At 36.5% G+C, this 23,928-nt stretch overlaps 1 protein-coding gene across 1 annotated transcript in view; it reads left to right on the top strand.

Moving 5' to 3' along the window:
• Positions 1–22,993, top strand: part of PGM2L1 (phosphoglucomutase 2 like 1) — a 70,143-nt gene extending 47,150 nt beyond the window's left edge. Inside the window, exons 5-14 of the mRNA XM_082661095.1 lie at positions 302–385; positions 6,667–6,860; positions 7,714–7,903; positions 8,452–8,549; positions 9,256–9,436; positions 11,173–11,266; positions 11,589–11,718; positions 11,951–12,140; positions 15,843–15,976; positions 17,808–22,993. Coding sequence (XP_082517221.1) covers positions 302–385; positions 6,667–6,860; positions 7,714–7,903; positions 8,452–8,549; positions 9,256–9,436; positions 11,173–11,266; positions 11,589–11,718; positions 11,951–12,140; positions 15,843–15,976; positions 17,808–17,910 — 1,398 coding nt within the window. The 3' untranslated portion in view covers positions 17,911–22,993. The remainder of the gene's footprint in view (positions 1–301; positions 386–6,666; positions 6,861–7,713; positions 7,904–8,451; positions 8,550–9,255; positions 9,437–11,172; positions 11,267–11,588; positions 11,719–11,950; positions 12,141–15,842; positions 15,977–17,807) is intronic.
• Positions 22,994–23,928: the final 935 nt, after the last annotated feature.

A 23,928-nucleotide genomic window follows, 5' to 3' on the forward strand; every position in this document is an offset into this window, starting at 1 on the left:
GAGTATCTGGCATATAATAGGTGTTTGTTAAATATTTGTTAAATGAACAAAATAATTATAGGACTAAGTTAAATGAGACTAGAGGGGGAACAAAACCATTCAGTCTAACAGTTAGGTGGTTATTGATGACCTAATATTTAGGTGGCTTTAGTTATATCCCACCCAAGGAACCTGGAGTTGATTATTGAGGTTTTAGGCTATTTATATCTTAATGTCTTTTCCAGTTATTTAATCAAAGTTATTCTTATGTCAAATGTATGAGTAGCTAAGAAACAAATATTTATTGCTATTGTTTTTTTAGCCATATGCAGTCCAGGAGCTCAAAGCAGTTGCAGGTGTGATGATTACTGCATCTCACAACCGCAAAGAAGACAATGGATACAAGGTAAACCTTGGATTCCTTATCTTTGGTCATTTCATAGTTCTTATTTTATTTAAATAATATGTGCTGAGTATATTTTCTACAGTGAGGAGCAGGGTTAGACATTGGGAACAGAAAGATAAAAACATTGAGGCTACCCCTCAGAGAAAGTGTATCCCTAATGGCCCTTATTACGTTTCAATATGTACTATTACAAAAGTCTCTTCAATGGTCTTTTTACTTCTGATATCTTACTGCCTTTGATTTCCCCAACCCATCCCAAATCCACCCTCTCTACCATTTCAGAAATAAAGGCATTTTGTACCAAGAACTTAAAGAATAAATGGGAGTTTGATGGAAGAGAGCCGGAGGAATAGTATCTTGACCTCATTCTCCTCTCCCTCCAACCTTCTGCTGGGACTCCCTATTGGCCACAGGATCTATTTGATGTGTCAGGCTTCATGGCAGAAAGCAGGGTGGGGAAGGGTGAAGAGTGGCTCTGGAGGGGCAAACAGAAGATATGGCACAGTATTGAACCAGTGTTTGGGGCTCCTAGCTGACGAGTCCATGATCTTATATTCTTTTTTCATCTTGTGTAGGGATACTCCAGGCACACTAAGCTCTGTTTTACTGGGGAAAAGAATATTTAATCCTAATCTAAGATTTTGGCCCTGGCCAGCTAAATGGGTAGTGTTACCATTTATAGAGGCAGGGAAGAATCATAATTAATTAGTTTTGGACATAATTAAGTCTGAGGGATTTGTGGGTCAAACAGGCAGCAATGACCTGTAGGCAGTTGAATAAGTAGATCTGTTGCTCAGGGGAGAAATCTGCGCTGAAGTTACAGATTTGGGGATCACCGTACATATTGTATTAGAGCATATAAGAATATTTGGAAATTCTTTATTTGGATGAGCAGCCCAGAGACAGTGTAGGTTAGAAAAAGAGGTCAAGAATGGAACCCTAGGGAATATCAACTTCAAGTGAAGGGAGAAAGAAGAGGAGCTGGAGATAGGACAAAGACCGGAAGAGGCTCGTATGATAAAAGCGAAAGAGGCAAGGGAGTTGCAAGGAGGGAGAGGTCAACTGTCAAAGAGAGCTAAGAACCCAGATCTCTCCTCTGAGCATAAGACTCCTGAATCCAGCTGCCAACTTAATATCTGTTGGGATGCCTAATGGACATCTCAAAATTAGTGTCTCTGAAACAGTGGTCTTGATTCCCCCCAGACCTGCCACATATACACCCAAATGTGTTCCTCCCCCAGTCTTACCCATCTCTATAAATTCACACTACCACCCACCTAAACAAAAACCAAAATTCATTCTTGATTACTCCTGACATTAATTTACTAACAGGTTCTACAAATTGTACATATACATCCAAATGTATATGTATGTATAATTTGAGATACATATGTATCTACATATACATCCACATATATGTAGAATATGTTTACTTCTGCCAGTACCTTCTACCTTCACTGTTCTAAACCACTGTTGTCTTTGCCTGAACTACAGCATCTTAGCTGGTCTCTTCCCTGCTTCCATTTTTCTCCCCTGCAGTCCATTCTTCACCAAGCAGCCAGATGATCTTTTAAAATATAAACAGGCCATGTTAACTTTCCTGCTAAACCCAAACTGCTTACCCTGGGGCTTACAGGACTGTCTCCTGCCTGCCTCTTCCACCTTGTTTCATTCATTCTTCTCCTATGCTCAGTACGTCCCAGTCACACTGCAGCTCCTTTCCATTCCTCCAGCTCTTTCTGTATACCAAGCCCTTTTCCCACTCTGAGCCTTTTGTTTGTTCCTCTGCTTGGATTTCTCTTCCCCAAATCTTGCAGATTTGCTTATTTTCATCCTTCAAGGCTCCTGCCCAGATGTTGTTTCCGTGAAAAGACCTTCCCTGGCCACCTTATCTGAAATGGCTTCCCTCAGTGACCTTCTCTTCATCTTATTTCCTTCACAAAACTTATCACTATCTGTAATTACCTGCTTTCTTTACGATGAATTATCTTGTTTGTTTATTGACTTGTTTGTTTGACTGTCCCCACCCCATTCCCCAATATAAGCTCATGGGTGGAGGGACTTTGTTTTGATATTTACTGCTATTGAACATACTTGTCACATAGTAGACCCTCAAAGATTTGTTTTCTTAAAGTATTCAATATAAGCACAAGGTAAAAAGTATGAAAGTTAAACCAGTGTAAAAAGTTAAACAATAAGGAGTATTTCTCCCACCCTCTTCCCCTAGTATCCCTTTTCAGAAGCAAATACTGTTTCTGGTTTTGGTTTCCTTCCAGAGAGTCTATGCACGTGTAATCATGACCAATCACGTACTGGTCACTCCTCTTTTTTTTTTCCCCATAAATGGCAGGGCACTATATATAGTGTTCTGCACCTTGGTTTTTTCACACAACAGTGTGAAACAGCCTTAGAGATCATTTTCTACATCAGTCCATCTATAGATAGATAGGTTTGCCTCATTCATCTTTAAAAACCTATATAGATAAGTCGTAATTTATTTAACCAGTCCTCTGTTGATGAATATTTCATTTGTTTCTGATCTGCTGCCTACAAGCAGTGCTACAGTGAATGTTATTCTACATACATCTTTGTTCATATGTACAAGTAGACTTACAGAGTCAATATGGAATAGCAGTTAAGAGAATTATGGGGTGGGGCTTCCCTGGTGGCGCAGTGGTTGAGAGTCCGCCTGCCGATGCAGGGGACACGGGTTCATGCCCCGGTCTGGGAAGATCCCACATGCCGTGGAGCGGCTGGGCCCGTGAGCCATGGCCGCTGAGCCTGCGCGTCCGGAGCCTGTGCTCCGCAACGGGAGAGGCCACAGCAGTGAGAGGCCCGCGTAACAGCAAAAAAAAAAAAAAAAGAATTATGGGGGTGGGTTTGAAACCTATCTCTGCCCTCTGCCACTCAGAAGCTTTGTAACCTAAGGCAAGTTACTTAATTTCTCTGTGCTTTAGTTTCTCCATCTACAAACTGAGAATAATAATAGAACCAGCATCATAGGGTGAGAGTAAGGATTAAGGGAGATAGTGCATGAAAAATGCTTAGTATTGTGTCTGGCTCCAGTAAATAATAAATGTTATCTATTGTTTTTATTCTTATCTATAGCTGCACTGTCCAAGCTGATAGCCACCAGCTACCTATGGCTATCGAACACTTAAAATATGACTAGTCTGAATTGAGATGTGCTGTAAGTGTAAAATACACACCAGATTTCGGACAGTTAATACAATAAAAGAATGTAATGTAAATATGACGTGCGTTGTGGCTCACATTATATTTCTGTGGCCCTGCTGAGCTATAAAATAAATTTCTAGATGTGAAACTTCTGAGTCAAAGGGACTATGAAATAAAATTTGTCATTCTCTATTCAAGGTAGTGGTTCTAGTTGATACTCTCACCACCAATATGAAGGTCTTTATCCCCCACGGTACATTATTGTATTATCAAACTTTTTCATCTTTGCCAATCAGATATGTGGAAATGTTATGTTTAATCTGTACCTGTCTTATGAGTAAGGTTGAGCTTCTTTTCATGCATTTATATGATATTTGTGTTCCCTTTCCTGAAAAGTCTGTTTAAGGTTTTGCCCATTTTTTTCTTGGGTAGTTGCTCTTTTCCTTGTTGATTTGTAGGAACTCCAAAGTAGCTCTTGGTCATCTGTTTTTCAGATATTTTTCCCCCATATTATCATTTGCCTTTTGACTTTATTTATGATATTTTTCCATGCATGGTATTATGGTATTTTTTTTCCATCTGGAAAAATTATTTTGACATTTTTATTGGTATCATATTTCACTTGTACATTAATTTAGGGAGATTCAATATTTTTGTCATATTATTGAGTCTCTTTATTCAAGAACAGAATGTATCTTTCTATTCTTCCAAGACTTCTTTTAGACCCTTCAGTAACATTTTATTTATTTATTTATTTATTTATTTATTTATTTTTGGCAGTGTTGGGTCTTTGTTTCTGTGCAAGGGCTTCCTCTAGTTGTGGCAAGCAGGGGCCACTCTTCATCGCAGTGCGCTGGCCTCTCACTATCGCGGCCTCTCTTGTTGCGGGGCACAGGCTCCAGATGCGCAGGCTCAGTAGTTGTGGCTCATGGGCCTAGTCGCTCCGCGGCATGTGGGATCTTCCCAGACCAGGGCTCAAACCTGTGTCCCCTGCATTAGTAGGCAGATTCTCAACCACTGCGCCACCAGGGAAGCCCCTTCAGTAACATTTTAAAGATTTTTTTATCTTTTACATTTCTTTTTAAGTTTATTCCTGGGTATATTTTGTGGCATGGATTTTTCTGTTACTAAATCAGGTAGGGATACTTTCTGCTGCAGGTTCAGAAAACCCACAAAAGTGGGTTAAGCTGATAGGAATTTATTTTTCTCACATAACAAAAAATCTAGAAGTATGTGGCTGCTGGCATGGTTCTGTAGCTCAGCGTTGTCGGGTCTGGCACCTCTGCAGTTTTTTTGGCCTTTTCTTCAAGCATGGCCATTATATGTGTTGCTGTTCCTCTAGGCATCACATTCACATACAAGGCAGGGAGAAAGGCCAAGACGTTTTTTTCTCATGTTATATAAATTTTCATAAAGAGCTTTCAGGGCCTATGGACAGAATCTTGTTGGTTGTTTGGAATGTGGGAGCATCGCTTAAGAGCAATTTTTGGTTTTGTTTTTTAAATTTCTGCAGGAAACACAGGAGTTTCACTGACTGGGAGCAATTTCTGTGTCAATTTAGATCTCAGATTTGAAATTTTTTCATCACCCAGAACTTAGGAAGAAACAGACATGCTTCCTCATCATCTTTCAATAATAGTGGGCAGAACTTTTTCTGTTCTACATTTCCATTAAGAGGGGCATCTCAGTTCCAATTCTCTACCTTCCACATGGGCATTAAAACTCAGGAGCCGATATAAAAAAAAAAAAAAAAAAACTCAGGAGCCAGATAAACGAACAGTTCCCAAACCCCAGGTGGCCACAGCGTCAGCCCGCAACTTTATCACTCTGGTTTTCCATTCTTTCCTTTTTTCCCCACTGCCTGGAGTTTTCCCTTTCCTTCTTATGAACCAAGCTGTATATTTTAGATAATACTTTTTCTACTTTATCTAGCATTTTGAGGTGTTTACAGAGTGAGAATTTTTAGGTCATGCAGTCTACCATATTGCTTGGTACAGAGTTTTGTACATAGCATATATTCAAAAGTATTCTTCTCTCCTTCATTCAGGATGCAGTAGAAGGGATTCATGTCAAATACATGGGAGAAGTTGGTATAGATATTCTCTAAGCAGAGTCCCTTCTAACCTTGAGAGCCTGTGAATTATAGAAATACATTTTCTTGCTTTTTTGTTAACTGTTCCTACTGTCTTGTTGATCAGGCTACTTGACAAACTGACAACTTAATGAAATGTATTTTCATTAAATACTGAAAATACATATACTGAAATGTGTATGGAATAATTAGCATGTTAAGTGTCTTTCCTGGAATAGACTTTATTTAGTGTGACATAAATTCTACTTTAATTTATATCTGAAAAATAATTTCTTCTTTATCATATAACAGGACCATTTTATAATGCTAAAATTTCATAGCATCAAGTTTCATGGATACTCCATGGTTTCTTAGATCTTCTTTAGTATATATTTAGCTATAGATCTAAGATTATGATTGTACATTATGGTATGTGCATATTTTAGCATTGTCATAATGATGCCGCGATTATATTTTACTTGTATTGTTATTATTAGTATACTTATAAATGAGAAAATAATACCGGATCATTTTATTGAAAAGTCCCTGTGGAATCATTACTATCAATATCCTTAGGTATTTATTAAGTTAATCCAGTGTTGACATTTTCTACTTGATTAATTTGGTATGCTTCTTTTTTTTTTTAATAAATTTATTTATTTTTGGCTGCATTGGGTCTTTGTTGCCGCGCGCGGGCTTCTCACTGCGGTGGCCTCACTTGTTGCGGAACATGGGCTCTAGGTGTGCAGGCTTCAGTGGTTGTGGCACGCGGGCTCAGTAGTTGTGGCTCGCGGGCTCTAGAGCACAGGCTCAGTAGTTGTTGTGCATGGGCTTAGTTGCTCCGCGGCACGTGGGATCTTCCCGGACCAGGGCTTGAACCCGTGTCCCCTGCATTGGCAGGTGGATTCTTAACCACTGCACCACCAGGGAAGTCCAGGTATGCTTCTTTTTAAAGTCAAATATCTCTACTGTAGCTAAGAAAACATATGGCCAACATTTCAAGTAATTATAGCTGTGTTTACCTATCATCTAGGTTTATTGGGAAAACGGTGCTCAGATCACATCTCCTCATGATAAAGAAATTCTGAAATGTATAGAAGAATGTGTGGAACCCTGGAATGGTTCCTGGAATGATAATTTAGTGGATACCAGCCCACTGAAGAGAGATCCTCTGCAGGACATTTGTAGGAGATACATGGAAGATCTGAAAAAGATCTGTTTTTACAGGTATCCAAGTGGGAATATAGGATAATATTACCTTAGCATAAGATTAACAGATAAGAGAAAGCAATGGGGATAAAAATGTGTTGACTATTCCTTATATTAAAATTATCGCTAAATACTACTATTCATAATAGTTAAAAAGTAGAAACAACACAAACATTCAAATACTCATTAACTGATGAATGGATAAATAAAATGTAGTGTATCCATACTATGAAATATTATTCAGCAGTGAAAAGAAATGAAGTACCGTTGCATACTACAACATGGATAAACTTTAAAAACAGGCTAAGTGAAGTAAGCCAGTCACAAAGGACCACATGTTGTATGGTTACATTGGTATGAAATGTCCAGTGTAGGCAAATCTATAGAGATAGAAAGAGAAAGTGTATTTAGCGCTACCTATGGCTGGGAAAAATGGGAGGATTAGGGTGTGGTGGCTATGGGGTATGGAGTTTTTTGGTGGGTAATGAGAATGTTCTAAAATTGATTACGGTAATGGTTGAACAACTCTGTGAATATAGTGAAAGCCATTCAATTGTATACTATAGATGGATGAATTTATAGTATATTAATTACCTCTCAATAAAGCTGTTAAAAATTATAGCTGAATAGATGTATTCATTCTATATAAGGTAAGGAAATTTCCTCTAAAATTTGATTTTTCCTTACCTATTTCTATATTTCTGTAACTATTCCATAAATAGCTAACACTATTTTTAGAAAATATCATGGCTTGTTGAGTATATTTTTCTTATTCTAGCAAAATAAATTTTAACTTTTTCTCTAGATTATTTTAATTATACCACAAGTAGTGAGTTTTATGATACGGACTGAATGATATTTTCCTTTACAGGGAATTAAACTCAAAAACCACCTTGAAATTTGTACATACATCTTTTCATGGAGTTGGACATGACTATGTGCAGTTGGCTTTTCAAGTATTTGGTTTTAAGCCTCCAATTCCAGTACCAGAACAAAAAGATCCTGATCCAGACTTTTCTACTGTTAAATGCCCAAATCCTGAAGAAGGGGAATCTGTGCTGGTATATTTTTTCTACATTTAAATTATTATTCGTGTATTAAACTTTATCATATAGCCAGAACTCTTTGACAATTCAAAGATTACTTACAAAAGCAAAAACCACTTTAGTTTACATCTTTTAAATTATATTAGAGCCATATATTCTGTTTTGTTTGAAATCTCTATGGTGGATTTCCCTACTTCTAGGCTTATTTTAAATTTAGCCAAACTAGATTAGCAGATGCAGACTATTACATATAGAATGGATAAACAACAAGGTCCTATTGTATAGCACAGGGGACTATATTCAATATCCTGTGATAAACCATAATGGAAAAGAATATGAAAACAACTGTATATATATGTATAACTGAATCACTTTGCTGTACAGCAGAAATCAATGCAGCATTGTAAATCAACTATACTTCAGTAAAATAAAGTATAAAAAACAAGTTAGCCAAACTATGTTCCTTCTAGAATTCATATCACTAACATAGTGCCCACATTTAGGAATATTACATTGAATTTAACATCTTCAATGCAATCCAGCTTTTTGGGTCACCATTTCAGGAACTTTCTTTGAGACTGGCAGAGAAAGAAAATGCCCGGATAGTGCTAGCCACAGATCCTGATGCAGACCGACTGGCAGTGGCAGAACTTCAGGAGAAGTAAGTAGAACCTCTTATTTGATTAAAAGCTTAAACTTTGAAAAATAGTTTTTGATTTTAAGTCTTATAGGCTCATTGGAAATAATTAAAAAAAAAATAAGAAAACAAATCTCCCGTAAGCCTACTATCCAGAGATAACCACCTAGGTTGATATTTTGACATTTCCTCCCTATGTTTTCTCTATGCAAATATTTAAGATATATTTGTTTTTTATAAAATTGTAATCATACTATATATAGTTTTGTATCTTGATTATTTCCACTTAATATTGTACTGTGAGCATTTTTCTCTGTCCTTAAATATTGTTTAAAATATTCATTTTTAAACTGGCATAGTATCCCAACAGATTGCTTTATTAGTGTAATCATTTCCTAATCACGGTGCTTTTGGTTGCTGTGTATTTTTGCCATTATAATGTGGTGACAAATGTCTTTCCATAAAGAGGACATCATATTATAACATATTTCTCATTAAGTAAGAAAATAAACGTAACAGCATAATAATTTTTCAAAGTACTTTGCTGCCATTCCTACCCTAAGCTCTCCCTGGTCAGTTAGAGACGTAGTAGTAAATGTTTTCTCAAAAATCCCATACAGTAGTTTTTGGGTTTTCCTGTGTGAATGATGGTAATTTGTAGGTCCTGGGGTCAAGGAGTTTTAATGAGAAGTTATAAAGGTCTTGACTTGAATTTTCATTCTCTCTACAGTGGTGATTGGAAAGTTTTCACAGGGAATGAGTTGGCAGCTTTGTTTGGGTGGTGGATGTTTGATTGCTGGAAGAAAAATAAATCAAGAAATACTGATGTGAAGAACATTTATATGTTAGCCACCACAGTCTCTTCCAAAATTTTGAAGGCAATTGCACTAAAAGAAGGATTTCACTTTGAAGTAAGAATAGATAATATCTCTGTGCTCCTTTTCTAAACCTATCTCTATAAATTAAAGCCATCTTCCCACCAAAACTGACTTTTATTGATTTCATTTCTAATCCCCGCTTTTTTTCTAATTCTGTTAACACTTTCTTAATCTTTTTGATTGTTTAGTAACCTTGAGCCAAATTCATCCTGTATGTGAGTTTCTGAAACTAAGATAGGACGTTCTTTAAAAATTGCTTTAATGTTTACTATTCCATACAACAGTATCTGGCTTTCATACTGAGAAAATCTGGCTCCGAGTGACCTCATCAATCACATAAACTCCACTCCAAAAAATTGTAGGTGTCATTGACTGCATGTTTAGGCTCTTCAAGTTCAGTCTTAAGAAACTTTAAATAGTCTCCTAGATTGCAAATTAAGACCCAGTGATTCTACATCCAAAAAACAAATAATGACTCTCTCTCAGCACAGATCATTAACCTTTGTGAGCCTCGAGCAGTTAAACTGACCACTTTTATAGCTACTGGGACTGATGCCAATTAAGTTACTTTTCCTCTGCCAACTTTGCCAAATATCAGTGAAAAAGTCACCTCTGGGCACTTTTCTTGAGCCACAATCAAGCTACAGGTCTTAACACTAATTGGCTAACTAAAAGAAAATTGAACCTTCCTTAATGAAATAGAACTTCCAGTCTCTGGCTTTCTAAAGTACAAATAGCAAAACAGAAGAAATTGAAAATTTATTCAAACCTAAAATTCTGAATTACTCTAATGTTAACCTTTTCCTTGTAGGAAGAAAAATATATAATGAACACAAAAGAGAAAAAAGAACATGATTCTAAAGACCTATTTATAAATGTGCCTCCTTGTTTTTGTTGGGGATGGGGTGCTAAAGAGATTTTTGGCTTTTTTTTTTCCCAGTGAGGAGGTAGAGAGGTGAATGAGAAATCTTAAATTAGTAATGGAGAGCTCCAGAGTCACTGTGTATTACATGCTCTTTCTATTGACTCTAAAAGAGTTCATGTCTTTAAAATGAACAGTAGTTCATCAGATGAAAAGTCCTCAAATCTAATTTCCAAAGAAGGACTTAGTCATTTTTTGATGGTTTTATTTGGGCCATGCTGTTATGGTAAAAGTACACTTGGTTCAAGTATTTGTTGTGATAATGTTAAAAGTGTATCATTAAAAAGCTTTAATGCCTTTGATTACTCAGATGGACTAAATTACAACCTTCATAGGCACTTTTATATTAGTGATTATAATACAGCTTAAAGGACAATTTCTAAGAAGCCGTGTAATTGAATCCTGGCTCCATCTCTTATATGCAGTGTAATCTTGGGCAAATTTACTGAACCTCTGAGCCTCTGTTTCAGCAACAGAGTTTTTGTGAGCATTAAAAAAGATAATAATGTAAAGCACCTGTTACAGTGCTTGATAAATAGCAGATGATCATAATATATGTGTGTATTTGTGTTACTTTGTGACTATATGCATCACCACTTATTGGATTATATTTGGTGGATTACATCTCCTATTTCTGTGCTTGATAAAATGGTAGGTCATCAGTCACAACAGTGTGTGTATCCATGCCCTTTATGACTATATGTTTACCACTATATAAATCTTTGTGGTGAAGACCATAACAGAAGATCACTATGGAAGTGTTATGTGCATTTAGTGACAGGCTTTTCTCTAATATGTATTTTTATGAGAGAGTCACTTAACTAGAATAGCCTCCTCTGCATTTCAGGAAACGTTACCAGGTTTTAAATGGATTGGAAGTAGGATAAAAGACCTCCTGGAAAATGGGAAAGAAGTCCTTTTTGCATTTGAAGAGTCTATTGGTATGTAGTAAATATTAAAATATTTGAAATTTGAATGAGAGCATTTTTTAAAATATAGTTAATTCTGTACAGAGGAGTTTTTGTCATCTGGTTTTGCATTTTGAGTTAAAAAGAAACCACCGTGAACTCCGAAATGTGTAGATACGTTTCTCATCAGGAAAAAAAAAAAAAAGACCTTAAAGGTCCCCTAAATACCTTCAGTATAGGTGGGTTTCATTTATTACTAGGCTTTTAAATTCATTCGTCCTTCTGAAGAAATGTAAAACTATTGAAATTATATATAGGCTTATGTTTTCCTTCTTTTTATGTTTTTAATTCTTAGGTTTTCTGTGTGGAACTTCAGTTTTGGATAAGGATGGGGTGAGTGCAGCCGTTGTTGTTGCTGAGATGGCATCTTACCTGGAAACCATGAATATAACATTGAAACAACAACTGATTAAGGTTTATGAAAAGTAAGTTCTACTATTAGGAATTTGGCATTCTAATTTTTTTATTTTTTTGGTGCTACTTTTAACCTTCTAAATTTATTTTTGAGGAATAGTCATTCCTTTTTAAAAAGTACTAAAATTGTCTGCATTAAGGACTGCCACTTTCTACATAACACTGTAATAGGCTTATCTTTAATACATACTTTTTGAAAGAGTGAGTTGAAATCTGATTTTAACACTTTAAATCTCTGTGCAGATATGGTTATCATATTTCAAAAACTTCGTATTTCTTGTGTTATGATCCAACTACCATCAAAAGTATATTTGAAAGGCTTCGCAATTTTGATTCTCCAAAAGAATACCCAAAGTTTTGTGGGACATTTGCTATATTGCATATACGAGATGTTACCACTGGATATGATAGCAGCCAGCCTAATAAGAAATCAGTAAGTACCTATTTTTTTTTAATTTTCAACAATTTGTAATAATTCATACTACAGTAAAATAGTTGAAGGTCAAGCCTGTGAGTTTCTTGAAACTAGGGTCCATTGTTTTTCTCCAGAGCAGTTGTAAGTTCACCAACTGGCTCTGACTCCCATCCTGTCCTCATCACTCCCCCAAGTGTATGCTACCCTTGTGGGTGGGGAGCGGGAAGGAGAATGAGAGAGACATAAAGAGAAAGGGAGGGAGGGGAGAGGTGTGATGATGCTAAATAATGTTGAAAATAAAGTCTAAAAGCCCATAATTTTATCATATGATATCACTTACATGTGGAATCTAAAAAAATTATGCAAATGAGCATATTACAAAACAGAAGCAGACTCACAGACAGAAAACAAACTTTTGGTTATGAAAGGGGAAGTGGGGGAGGGATTAATTAGGAGTTTGGAATTAAAATATATACACTACTATATGTAAAATAGATCACCAAAAAGGACCTACTGTATAGCACAGGGAACTATACTCAATATCTTATAATAACATATAATGGAAAAGAATCTAATAAAAAATTTTTAATTAAAATTTTAAAAAATTTTAATGTTTTACCTAATCATCTTAGCACCTAAAAATAAATAAATAAATAAATGCTTATAATTTCAAAGCTATTCATCTTTCTAGTTTTAACTTCCTTTTTCAACTTTATTCCCTATACCTCCAGCCAGATGGAATAACTTATAGTTTCTTACATATATACATTAAAAATTTTTTTTCTATTTTTGCTCAGGCTTTTTCCTCAGTCTACCTTTTCTTCCTACTGCTGCATATCCACACTTTAGCCATTTTAAGACTTCATGCAGATGTCACCTCCTCCACATACCCTCCAGGTCCCATAATCCGATATCGTCCTCCTGAGGTTTCATTATATATTGTGCCTTCCTCTTGTCATTTATCACTTTCTATCTTATGTTATCATTGTCTTGTTCATGGCAGATCCATTTCTAACATAGCTTTATGCCCGTCAAAGCTCCTGCCTACATAGTGGGTGCTCAACTAATATTTAAAAGCCCTATAGATTGCTGATTATATTTATTTTGTTATTGTTATGATTACAATTATTAGCCTAAATTTCTATTTATAATTTCTGATGTTGTCTCAAGCTTCTAGGCGCATAATATATTTGGGGAAATCTGCAAGCCTTTTATGTAGAATACTACCCATATTCCCTTTGTGTATTTTCATCCAGTCAACAAAAATTGGTTCTCAGTTGTCATTCTGTGTGCACATATGTGTGTATCTATTTTTCTGTCTTCGTAAACTAATTGAAAAGAACCAAATTTTTTGCTTCTTTTTATTTCTCTAATGTTGCTGTGGTTAGAATAGTTCTTGGTGTGTTGCTTTTTTCCTCTTGAATCCCTTTAAAGTTTATATTTGTTATTCAAAGTGCTTTCCTATCTATTCTCCACTGATACTTACAACAGTTTTGTAAGACTCATAGTGTAGATATTTGTTAATCCCCTAAGGTCACACACAGTGACTGTCAAAGACTTCCTGAGTTCTTTCTTCTCCAACTTCAGATTGGCATTAACTGTGTGTTCAACAGGCATTTATTAAAACCCTTCTTTGCTACAGGCACAGGCACACTGGCAATACAGTAATGACAAAGACACTGTTTCTACACTCAGGAGTCTAGTGGGGAAATGGTCAAGTAAACAGTGGTTACTTTACAAAATGATAAGGGCTACTGAGGGTACATAAGGGTGCCATGGAAGAGCATAGGAAAGACCCTTACTCAGATTTGAGGGGCTTACAGAAGTCTTTGCAGAGGACTTCTGTGAGCTGAGTCCTAGAGTCTGGGTAGGAGTTATCCAGATGTGGGAGGAACAGAGGATGTTTCAGGCAAAGGGAGCAGCAAGTGCTATGTCTGGAGGTGAGAAGGCATGTTTTCTTTCAAAGAACCACAAGGAATTCTCTACAGCTGTAGTGTGGAGTGCAAAGAAGAACGGCCTGTGCAGTGAGTGGGTTAGAGAGGGGCAGACTTCCAGGCAGGGAGATCAGTTAGTACGCTGTTTCAGTAATCCAGATGAGAGATGATGGGAGCCTGAATGGTAGTAGTAGTGATGGAGAGAGCCAGACAAAATTGAGTTAAATAAAGGATAGAATTGACAGGACTTGCTAGTTGACGGCCTGTGAGTGGAAAAGAGGGAAGGAAGGTCTCTGTCTTAAGCAACTAGTAGTACCACTGACTGAGAGAGGGATCTCACGGAGAGGACCAGGCTCGCTAGAGGGAAGGCACCACTGTCAACCCTTCTGCCCTAGTACAACCGCCATGGGTCCCTTGAGATACCTTCACAGACTGATTTGTGATCCAGGAAGAGTACCAGTGTTAATCCATATATTTAATGTCAGTAAAGCTTCACTTCTTTTTTTTTTTTTTTTTTTTTTTGTGGTACACGGGCCTCTCACTGTTGTGGCCTCTCCCGTTATGGAGCACAGGCTCCGGACGCACAGGCTCAGCGGCCATGGCTCACTGGCCCAGCCGCTCCGCGGCATGTGGGATCTTCCCTGACCGGGGCACGAACCCGTGTCCCCTGCATCGGCAGGTGGACTCGCAACCACTGCGCCACCAGGGAAACCCCAATAAAGCTTCATTTCATGTATTAACTTTTAGGTTAAAAAAAATAGATACATATTTTGCACTCCAGTGGGTTATTTTGCCTGTCCTCTAGGATATGTGCACTCTGCTTTGGAGACTACTGATAAACTATCTGTGAAAGTGCTTTGAAATTCTAAAGCACTTTGCAAACGTAGAGGCAGTTTGGACTTTTAATGTTTGGACAAATAGACCTGGCTTAAACTTCTTGCTCTGCCACTTAGCTGATTACCTTGAACAGGTCGTTTATTCTCCTTGAGCCTTGTCTGTAAATTGGCAGTAATATTTACTTTGCAGGATTATTGTTGAGGCCTGGAGATCATGTGTGTAAGGTATATAATCCAGTGCCTGTATAATTATAAATGTTTAGTAAATGGTACAGCTGTGAATTATTATGCATGTAATCTTTTGTATTTTACAGTTCTTTTAAAAATATTTTTAAATTTTTAATTGCAGCTAAAAAAACACATAAAATTTACCATCTTAACCTTTTTTTAAATTTTTAAATTTTTGGCTGTGTTGGGTCTTCGTTTCTGTGCGTGGGCTTTCTCTAGTTGCGGCGAGCGGGGGCCACTCTTCATCGCGGTGCACGGGCCTCTCACTGTCGCGGCCTCTCTTGTTGTGGAGCACAAGCTCCAGACGTGCAGGCTCAGTAGTTGTGGCTCACGGGCCTAGTTGCTCCGCGGCATGTGGGATCTTCCCAGACCAGGGCTCAAACCCGTGTCCCCTGCATTGGCAGGCAGATTCTCAACCACTGCGCCACCAGGGAAGCCCCATCTTAACCATTTTTAAGAGTACAGTTCAGTAGTGTTAACCATATTCACATTGTTGTGCAACCGATCTCCAGAACTTTTTCATCTTGCTAAACTGAAACTCTATACCCATTAAACAAGTCTCCATTTCCCCCTCCTGCTAGCCCTTGGCAACCACGCTCCTACTTTCTCTTTCTATGAATTTTGCTACTTTACACATCTCATATAAGTGGAATGTACTTTACAACTCTTGAAAACAAGAAAGGTACCAAGTGTAATTGAGCTGTTGTTGCATTTGTGCATAGGTGCTGCCTGTGAGTAAAAACAGCCAAATGATTACGTTTTCTTTTCAAAATGGCTGTGTTGCTACTCTTCGGACAAGTGGGACAGAACCAAAGATAAAGTATTATGCAGAGATGTGTGCGTCACCTGACCAGAGGTGAGAATTGACTTTTTAAATATTATATATATATAAAAGCTGTATTGAGGTGTAATTTACATTCAGCCATTTAAAGTATACAACAATGTTTCTTAATATATTCAGAGTTGTGGAAACATCACTATAATCAAGTTTAGAACATTTTCATCACCTCAGAAAGAAACCCCATAGCCGTTCGCAGTCACTCTCCATTCCCCTCCTTCCCAGCCCTAGGCAACCACCGATCTACTATTTGTCATTACAGGTTTGCTTCTTCTGGACATTTCATATAAATGGAATCATGCAATATGTGGTCCTTAGTGACTGGCATCTTTACTTAGCATAATGTTTTCAAGGTTCATCCATGTTAGCATGAATCAGTACTTTATTCCTTTTTTAAAAAATTTGTTATCATGGCTCAATGATATTCCACTGTATGGATACACCATATTTTTTTATCCGTTTATCAGAGGATGGACATTTGGGTTATTTCCACATTTTGGCTATTATGAATAATGGTGCTCTAAATGTTTGTGTTCAAGTTTTTATGTGGATGTATATTTTCATTTCACTTAGGTATATATCATATATATATATAAGGAGTAGAATTGCTGGGTCATATGGTAGTTCTATGTTTAGGTTTTTGAGGAACTGCCAGACTCTTTTCCAAAGAGGCTGCATTATTTGGGAACTGAATTTTAATTTTTTAGTGAATTTATATTCTTGGGAAGGCTCTCTGAGCTTTAACTCTTTTTTTTTTTTGCGGTATGTGGCCCTCTCACTGTTGTGGCCTCTCCCGTTGCGGAGCACAGGCTCCGGACGCGCAGGCTCAGCGGCCATGGCTCACAGGCCCAGCTGCTTCACAGCATGTGGGATCTTCCCAGACCGGGGCACGAACCCACATCCCCTGAATCGGCAGGCAGACTCTCAACCACTGCACCACCAGGGAAGCCCTGAGCTTTAACTCTTGATGAACATAAAGAATTGATCAACAAGTCGTTTGTTTATTGCCAAATTCTTATTTTCTACATGTAACATGATTTGACTTAATCTGGCCAATTAATATCCTTTTAGGAGTATAAATTGTGACTAAATTAACTTGACTTTAATAATATATTCAGAGGGTATTTAAACTTTTTAAACTTTCATAAGTAGTATCTCCTATAAGGTTGTCATTGATCAATATGTATTTGGGAAGGAGATTTTTTTTGGAATTGCCTTCAGAGCCCAAGTTACATTATTTACTGTTTCCCTAATCTTTGTGTTTAGGAGCAGATTTTATTTCCTTTGGGGGAAAAAAATGACCTCCTGAAGTCATTCAGAGCAGAGTGTGAAGTAAAACATATTGAATAATGCTATCTTTGGTTAAGAATGAAGGTTGATTATTAAAGTAAAAAAAATTGATTTGTTGTGTAGCTTGTAAAATGACTGTGAAGGCAGTTTTAAAGAGGCATTCCTAGAAATGTTCTGGGCAGTGGCACCTCTTCAGGTGATAACTTTGAAGGGAATACTTGCTATTTTATAAACATCTCATTTTTTTAGTCACATCTCAGGAAGCCATTTTATCTTAATACCTGATATTGGTGTTCTAAGCCATTAAGTTATCTGATTCAGGAGAAATCTTTAGATATACTATAACTCATCCATGTTTCACGTACCAAGGAACTCCTTTTAATGCAGTTCAATTTCAGTTTGTGATAATGGTGTTTTCTGTGTGTGTGATTCCCCTCTTCCCACCTTTGGTCTCGATTTGTTTTGTTTTGTTTTAACTGAGGGAATTTCTCTTTCGTTTACCAGTTGTTTTAAGGCTATGAAAATAAAGAACTTCAAAACTCTTAACCTTTTTCCTCAGTGACACTGCCTTACTAGAAGAGGAATTGAAGAAACTCATTGAAGCTTTGATTGAGAATTTTCTTGAGCCCAGGAAAAATGGACTGACCTGGCGTTCTGTGTAGTGTTCACCAGTACGTCATTGCTTTGCACTGGCCCATGGAACAGAACAACCAAGAACTTCATGCATTGAACTCGAGTTAGCATTCTCTCTCTGTCTCATCTGGCCGAGTTATCTTTTTCCTTTTACTTTCTTTCTTTTTGGTTGGCTGACTAAACAAACTGTATACATTTGAAATGAAATGGTCTGGAGAGAAATGATTCAAATTTTTTCATAATCTTGAACAAAAGTCATTACATTAAAAATTATGGTAACACGTCGTTCTTCCTTCAACAGAAACAAAACAATACAAATGAGTTTTCTTAGTAAAGTGTGATTAAGCTTAGTTCCATATTCTTGTAATTGTGTATAGCACGTTTTTTTTTAAGGCAGATAAATGCTATATAATTGTAGAATTAGTTAAGGAAATTAATCCATAGAATTGGCAAGAAAATGGCACTGTTCCCAGTATACTGTGGAAAAGTGTCATTGTTACATCACAGGTATTAACTTACAAATTAGAGTATTTGAAATGAGGTATTTAGCATTTCTAGCTTAGAACAGATGTTACAATATGTGGTTTCAGCACCTTTGTTTCAGGTGCTCTTGGTGCAGTGTAAATTTATTGTATGTATTTAAAATTCTGACATTTACCGAACATAAAACAGTAGTGGCAACATTCCTAGTGGCTTGGTTCTTGTCAAATTTCTCAGTGCCTTCTCAGGGCATGGTTTGAATTGAAATAGTGTTCTTGCATTGAATATAATTTAATCAGTTAATTTGCAGACAGTTAAAGAAAATCTTCCAAACTATATAGGTGCTTCCCCTCTATATCAAATAGGTTTGTTGATTTAAAAGTGTTATGAATGTAGGTAAAAATCTCAATAAAAGCAGGCTCAGTGTAACTGTAGTTAAGGATCTTCATGTTAGAATTATGTCAGTTATCACAACCTCTAAGTAAAGAAAAATATCCAAACTAAGAAAGGAGCTGTGAATTTATTTAAAAGCCTAACCTTTAAACTACATTTTTACAAGTATATTTATTTCTTTATCACATGAAGTGATGCTCATTTTACTAAGAAATAAAACATCCAGATTTTAGATCTTATGAAACACTAAAATTACATGTTTTAAAACTAAAGTCCAGGACTTCCCTGGTGGCACAGTGGCTAAGAATCCGCCTGCCAATGCAGGGGACACGGGTTTCAGCCCTGGTCCGGGAAGATCCCACATGCCGCAGAGCAACTAAGCCCGTGTGTCACAACTACTGAGCCTGTGCTCTAGAGCACACGAGGCACAACTAATGAAGCCCGCATGCCTAGAGCCTGTGCTCCACAACAAGAGAAGCCACCGCAATGAGAAGCCCACGCACCACAACGAAGAGTAGCCCCCGCTCACCACAACTACAGAAAGCCTGTGCGCAGCAACAAAGACCCAACACAGCCATAAATAAATAAATAAATAAATAAATAAATAAATAAATAAATAAAACTAAAGTCCAATTTATCCTAACATCTTGTTGACTTCTGTAGAATTTCTGATCGCAAGAATACTATTTATCTTTTTTAGTGTGGAAAAAAAAATTTTTTGGAAGGTCATTTTTAGTTGATTCTGCATCTTCTAGAAGAGTTAACAGAGAAGTGTTGTTTAATCTTCTTAAAGTGTATCCTATCCTATATAGCTCACAGAGTACTTAGTACATGTGGTATAGTTAAGAGGTAACAATAATGAGGCCTTGGATGTACGTAATTATACTAAACAAATTGCCTATGGGCGATAACTAGTATGAGAGAATTTATTTCCTAAATAATAATAATAAAATAAAATTTGAACTGACTAGAATATTTATTAAATCACGGTTTGGTTTATTGCAGCTAACATTTGGTTGAATCCAGATAATCCAGATGTGAGTTTCAAATTATTGTATTGGCACTATTGTTAATTTGTTCCTTCCTTACTTTCTTGTAGCTGAGTCTTGTGTGACTGTAGATAATAGAGCTAAATGTAGAGCACTATTTCTGAATGAGTTTGTTTTCAGAGGCTTTGCACTAAAGACGAAATGTGTAGAATTTTTTGCTTTATTTGCTTTTGGGAATGTAGACTGTAATTTAGGAAATGGCCTATAATCTACAAAGTGGTATGAACAATGCTACATATATATATATATATATATATATGAAAAATATGTATATTGGGTTTTAGTATCTGTGTTTCAGTGACTGAAGAACAAAGTTGAGCTAAAATGATACAATAGCTCATTCATAATCACTAAAGTCGTGTCATACTGTCATTCTATTATAAATAGAACAGTTTTGAGTGCTTTAATATAATGCAACACTTGAGTCATCTTAATCAAGGTGAAAAGTCATTAAGGCTTGGATTCTTATCTCAAAAATTTAAAAATCCAAAGTTAAAATTAACAAAATTTTACAAATGTTCCTGAAGTGTATAGATTGAGGGAATTATTTGATTCTAGCCAAGCTCTCGAGTCTGTCTAAGCATATTTAACAAGAACTTGACATAGTGGGTGTACACTTGCCTAACAGAATAAATTCAGTAGCCCCAGCCAACCAAGGGAAACAGAAGTACTGGCCGGTAGGTCTCAGCCTTAGGATCTACATTGTTTATCTTTTTGTTTATGAATAATATCATGGAAATGAATGCATTCTCATTGAGTGTGTAAATCAAAACTGGTATTTTCTAGAGCTTTGGGGAAAAGGAAAGAATTAATGGGGCAAGATCAAAGCACTGGAAATAAACAGTAGAAATAACAATAGAAAGGTCAGTAAGGTGGCACAGGAAATGCTTCGTGTGAAGGGCAAACTTATCACCCGAAAAGTGGGGAGTGAACTGGCTGTGGGCAAGTTGTTTACTTGTGTTTACTTGTTATTATGATGAGCAGATAGTGATGCTTTTGTTTTCCTTTATTAGTGACCACTAAAAAGAGACCAGGGAGGCCTTTGAGGAGGTGAGAAAAAGTACCTCTCTTACTGATTCAGTTCCTGCTAGGATGTTGTATTTTAGGATCATATGGGAACTGGGGAGGGGAGGATATAGCAGAAATAAAAAGGAATGAAATATAGACTGGGAAATAAGATCCATGAGAAAAAGTTCAAAGGATTAAGATCATTTAACTATGGAGGGGAGAGAGCTGTTGAGATAGTTTAATAACTCTTGAGTTATTAATTGAATCGTTTATTGAAGAACTCAAAGTAGGAAGTTTGATAATATGACAAACTGTTCTCCATCTCCATCAAGGACAGAATAATAGGAAATAAGGATTTTTTTTTAATAAAATTAAACATTTTAAAATTAAAGGGGTATACTCAATGGCTTTTTAAGGTTCCTTCCAATACTGTTTTTTTTTTAAATCTCAGGTTGGAACAAAGATGATGTCATAAAGAGCACTGAAAATAACATTTCAGTTTCACTGCATACCTAGAAGAATTTAGCTCACAAGATAGTTTTTGTGTATGTTGAATAGTAGATGCATGAGTGCAGTCTTTATTCATTGTATAAAGACCTGCTTAATTTAACCTGCAAATTAAGTGAGACGTGAACACAATTTTGTTCATCTTGAAGAATGTATAGCATTATAGGATAGTTGAGAGGTTTGTTTTAAATATAAATTATTGTTATTTGGATGTTGTAACTTCAGCAGACAGAAGGTTCTAAGAGGTTGGATGCTTTGGAATATCTTTATATAGGGAATAGACTTCCAATTTCTTAAGCAAGTTGCTTCTGGAATTGATGCAACAAAGATATTAGCTGGAGTTTAATGGAGAAATGTTCTACAAACTGCTGCTATTGGTATTTCTCTTAGATGTTTTCCACTGATGTTTGTGACGCTTGAAAAATCCAAATTCTGCTTGGATAAATTTGTTTTATGCTTTTTTCTCTCTACCTCCCTCTTTCCCTAGGTGCCCTCCCACATTTTGTTACTGTGAAAAGCTGTTGTCCTATTACCTCACTGATAAGTGATCTTAACTGTATTCGTTCAGAATGCTTTAAACTTATTCCTAAGCTGTTTTTGTTTATGGACTTTGGGTTATTTTGTTATTATTGTGAAAATATTTAAGACATTGTAAGAAGTAATTTTAAATCTATTGCATAACCTTTTTTGGTTTTCTGGATACTACTATATATTAATTTATTATGGCCTTTTACAATTCACTTGTTTTCTGAAATTGCTCTAGAAACTGAGGAAGAAAGAGTCATACTAACCTAAATGAATGGTCAACTGATCTAGCATTCTATTTCAGGTTTCCTTGTACTTTGAGCATCCAAAGCACAAGATCCGAGATAATCTTTTTTCACATTTGTCCCTCAAAGCATCTTACCCTAAGCCATGAGAAGACTAAGTGGCAAGAAGAGAGTCTCTCATTGTCTGACTCTTTACACAGCCTGATTTTACTCCCAGTTTGAAACAAAGTTAGTGTTTACCATTGGTTACTTTAAATATTCACCATACTGTTATATTCATTAAGACATCTGTTCGTTAATTCACGATTGTGTACTTAAAAAAGAGAACATAGAAGAATGAGTAAAGTGACCAAGATAAGGGCAAAGTGACATATCTAAAGTTTGCTTCTCAAATTTTTCCACCAGCATAATCCTCAAGCAGAGGAGCATGAATGTGTAGGGGAAGGGGCCTGAGAGCAAAATCAGAAGCAGCCTGCCACTCAGGAAATTTCGTGTTCTCTCTTAAAAATGTAAGTGAATTTTGCATTCTCCATAATAAAACTGTTTTAGTATAAAAATGATTCCTTCAGTCTTCATGGAAACTGGTGCTGCCAGAAAGAGGCACCGTGTTTATCACATGGGCTCCCAGTTTTCTCCCCCCCACCCCCGCCCTCAGTTGCTGCATATCCCTGGGGGTACCGCACTGACTCTAGTGTGAGAAATATAAACATAACGCATACCAAGGATATTCCCTTTAGAAGCTGACTTTTGAAAGTATTCATGCCAAATTGAAGTGACCTGAAACAGTTATGTTACCACTGAACCTTGTAATATAGTCAGAGGTGTTGGCCAGTTTGTTCTGTTTAATTCTTTGGCATTCCTGGACTAAGAAGGGGCACCTGACTATCAGCTCCCTGAGAGCAAGCATCATGGTTTATTATTTTTTCATCTCCACACCACCTAGTATAGTACCTGTTGTAGAGTACTTAATGGGTGACAGTAGGAATTATGGGATTTTATTTTAAAGAAACAAATAGTTTAGGAAACAATCGAAAACGTTCATTTTCTGATTCAGCTTTTAAAACAATTCTCAGTACTGAAGTTTGTTAAGCACGCACACCCTTAAATACCGTTTCTTCGGAGAGAGAAGAGCATATTCCTATTTCGAAATTGTATGTAAGGCCTAGTGTTTTACACTCAAAGCAAGATGTTGGCCAAGAAGGCTAAGAAAGTGTCTGTGTAGACTTAATATCATTAGTATTAGTGCCATTATGAGCCTGCTAGGGCTGCTTTCCAAGTGAGTCACAACTAATTTGATACTGTTTGGTATATTTTTGTTCAGTGTTATGATTCATCATATATCTTACAGGAACCACTCAAACAAGAGTTGCATCTGTATATGATGAGGCCTTGTGTTATAGGCTAAAACAAACTCTTTGTATACATCATTGAATATGCCAGATAAAATATATGCAGTTAAGAATTATTTATTTTTTTGTGTAGCAGTAGTTCAGAATTGTGCCCTTGTTTTAATAGTTTCTGTCAACATCTCGTTTTTCCTTGCAAAAACACCAGGGTGTATCATAAGTACTGCCTATGAGAATTTGCATTTAAGTATTTGTGTGTGTGGTTTTCGTGTGGTTTTAGCCAAATGAAGTGTTATCAGTAATAAACAGGTCTCTTCATAGGCATGAGTTTCTGTGTAATTTTTATTATCTTAGATACTGTGTAGTTTATAAAGTTGGCTATCCAAACTGAACACATTCTTGATGTATATACATGGCATACCCTAGAAGCAACTTTGACCCTAAATGAATATTACAGCTCATTACTCAGTAAATATTTCTTGATTGGTTCATCA

The sequence above is a fragment of the Grampus griseus genome, assembly GCF_964374135.1.
Source record: "Grampus griseus genome assembly, chromosome: 8".
Lineage (NCBI taxonomy): Eukaryota > Metazoa > Chordata > Mammalia > Artiodactyla > Delphinidae > Grampus > Grampus griseus.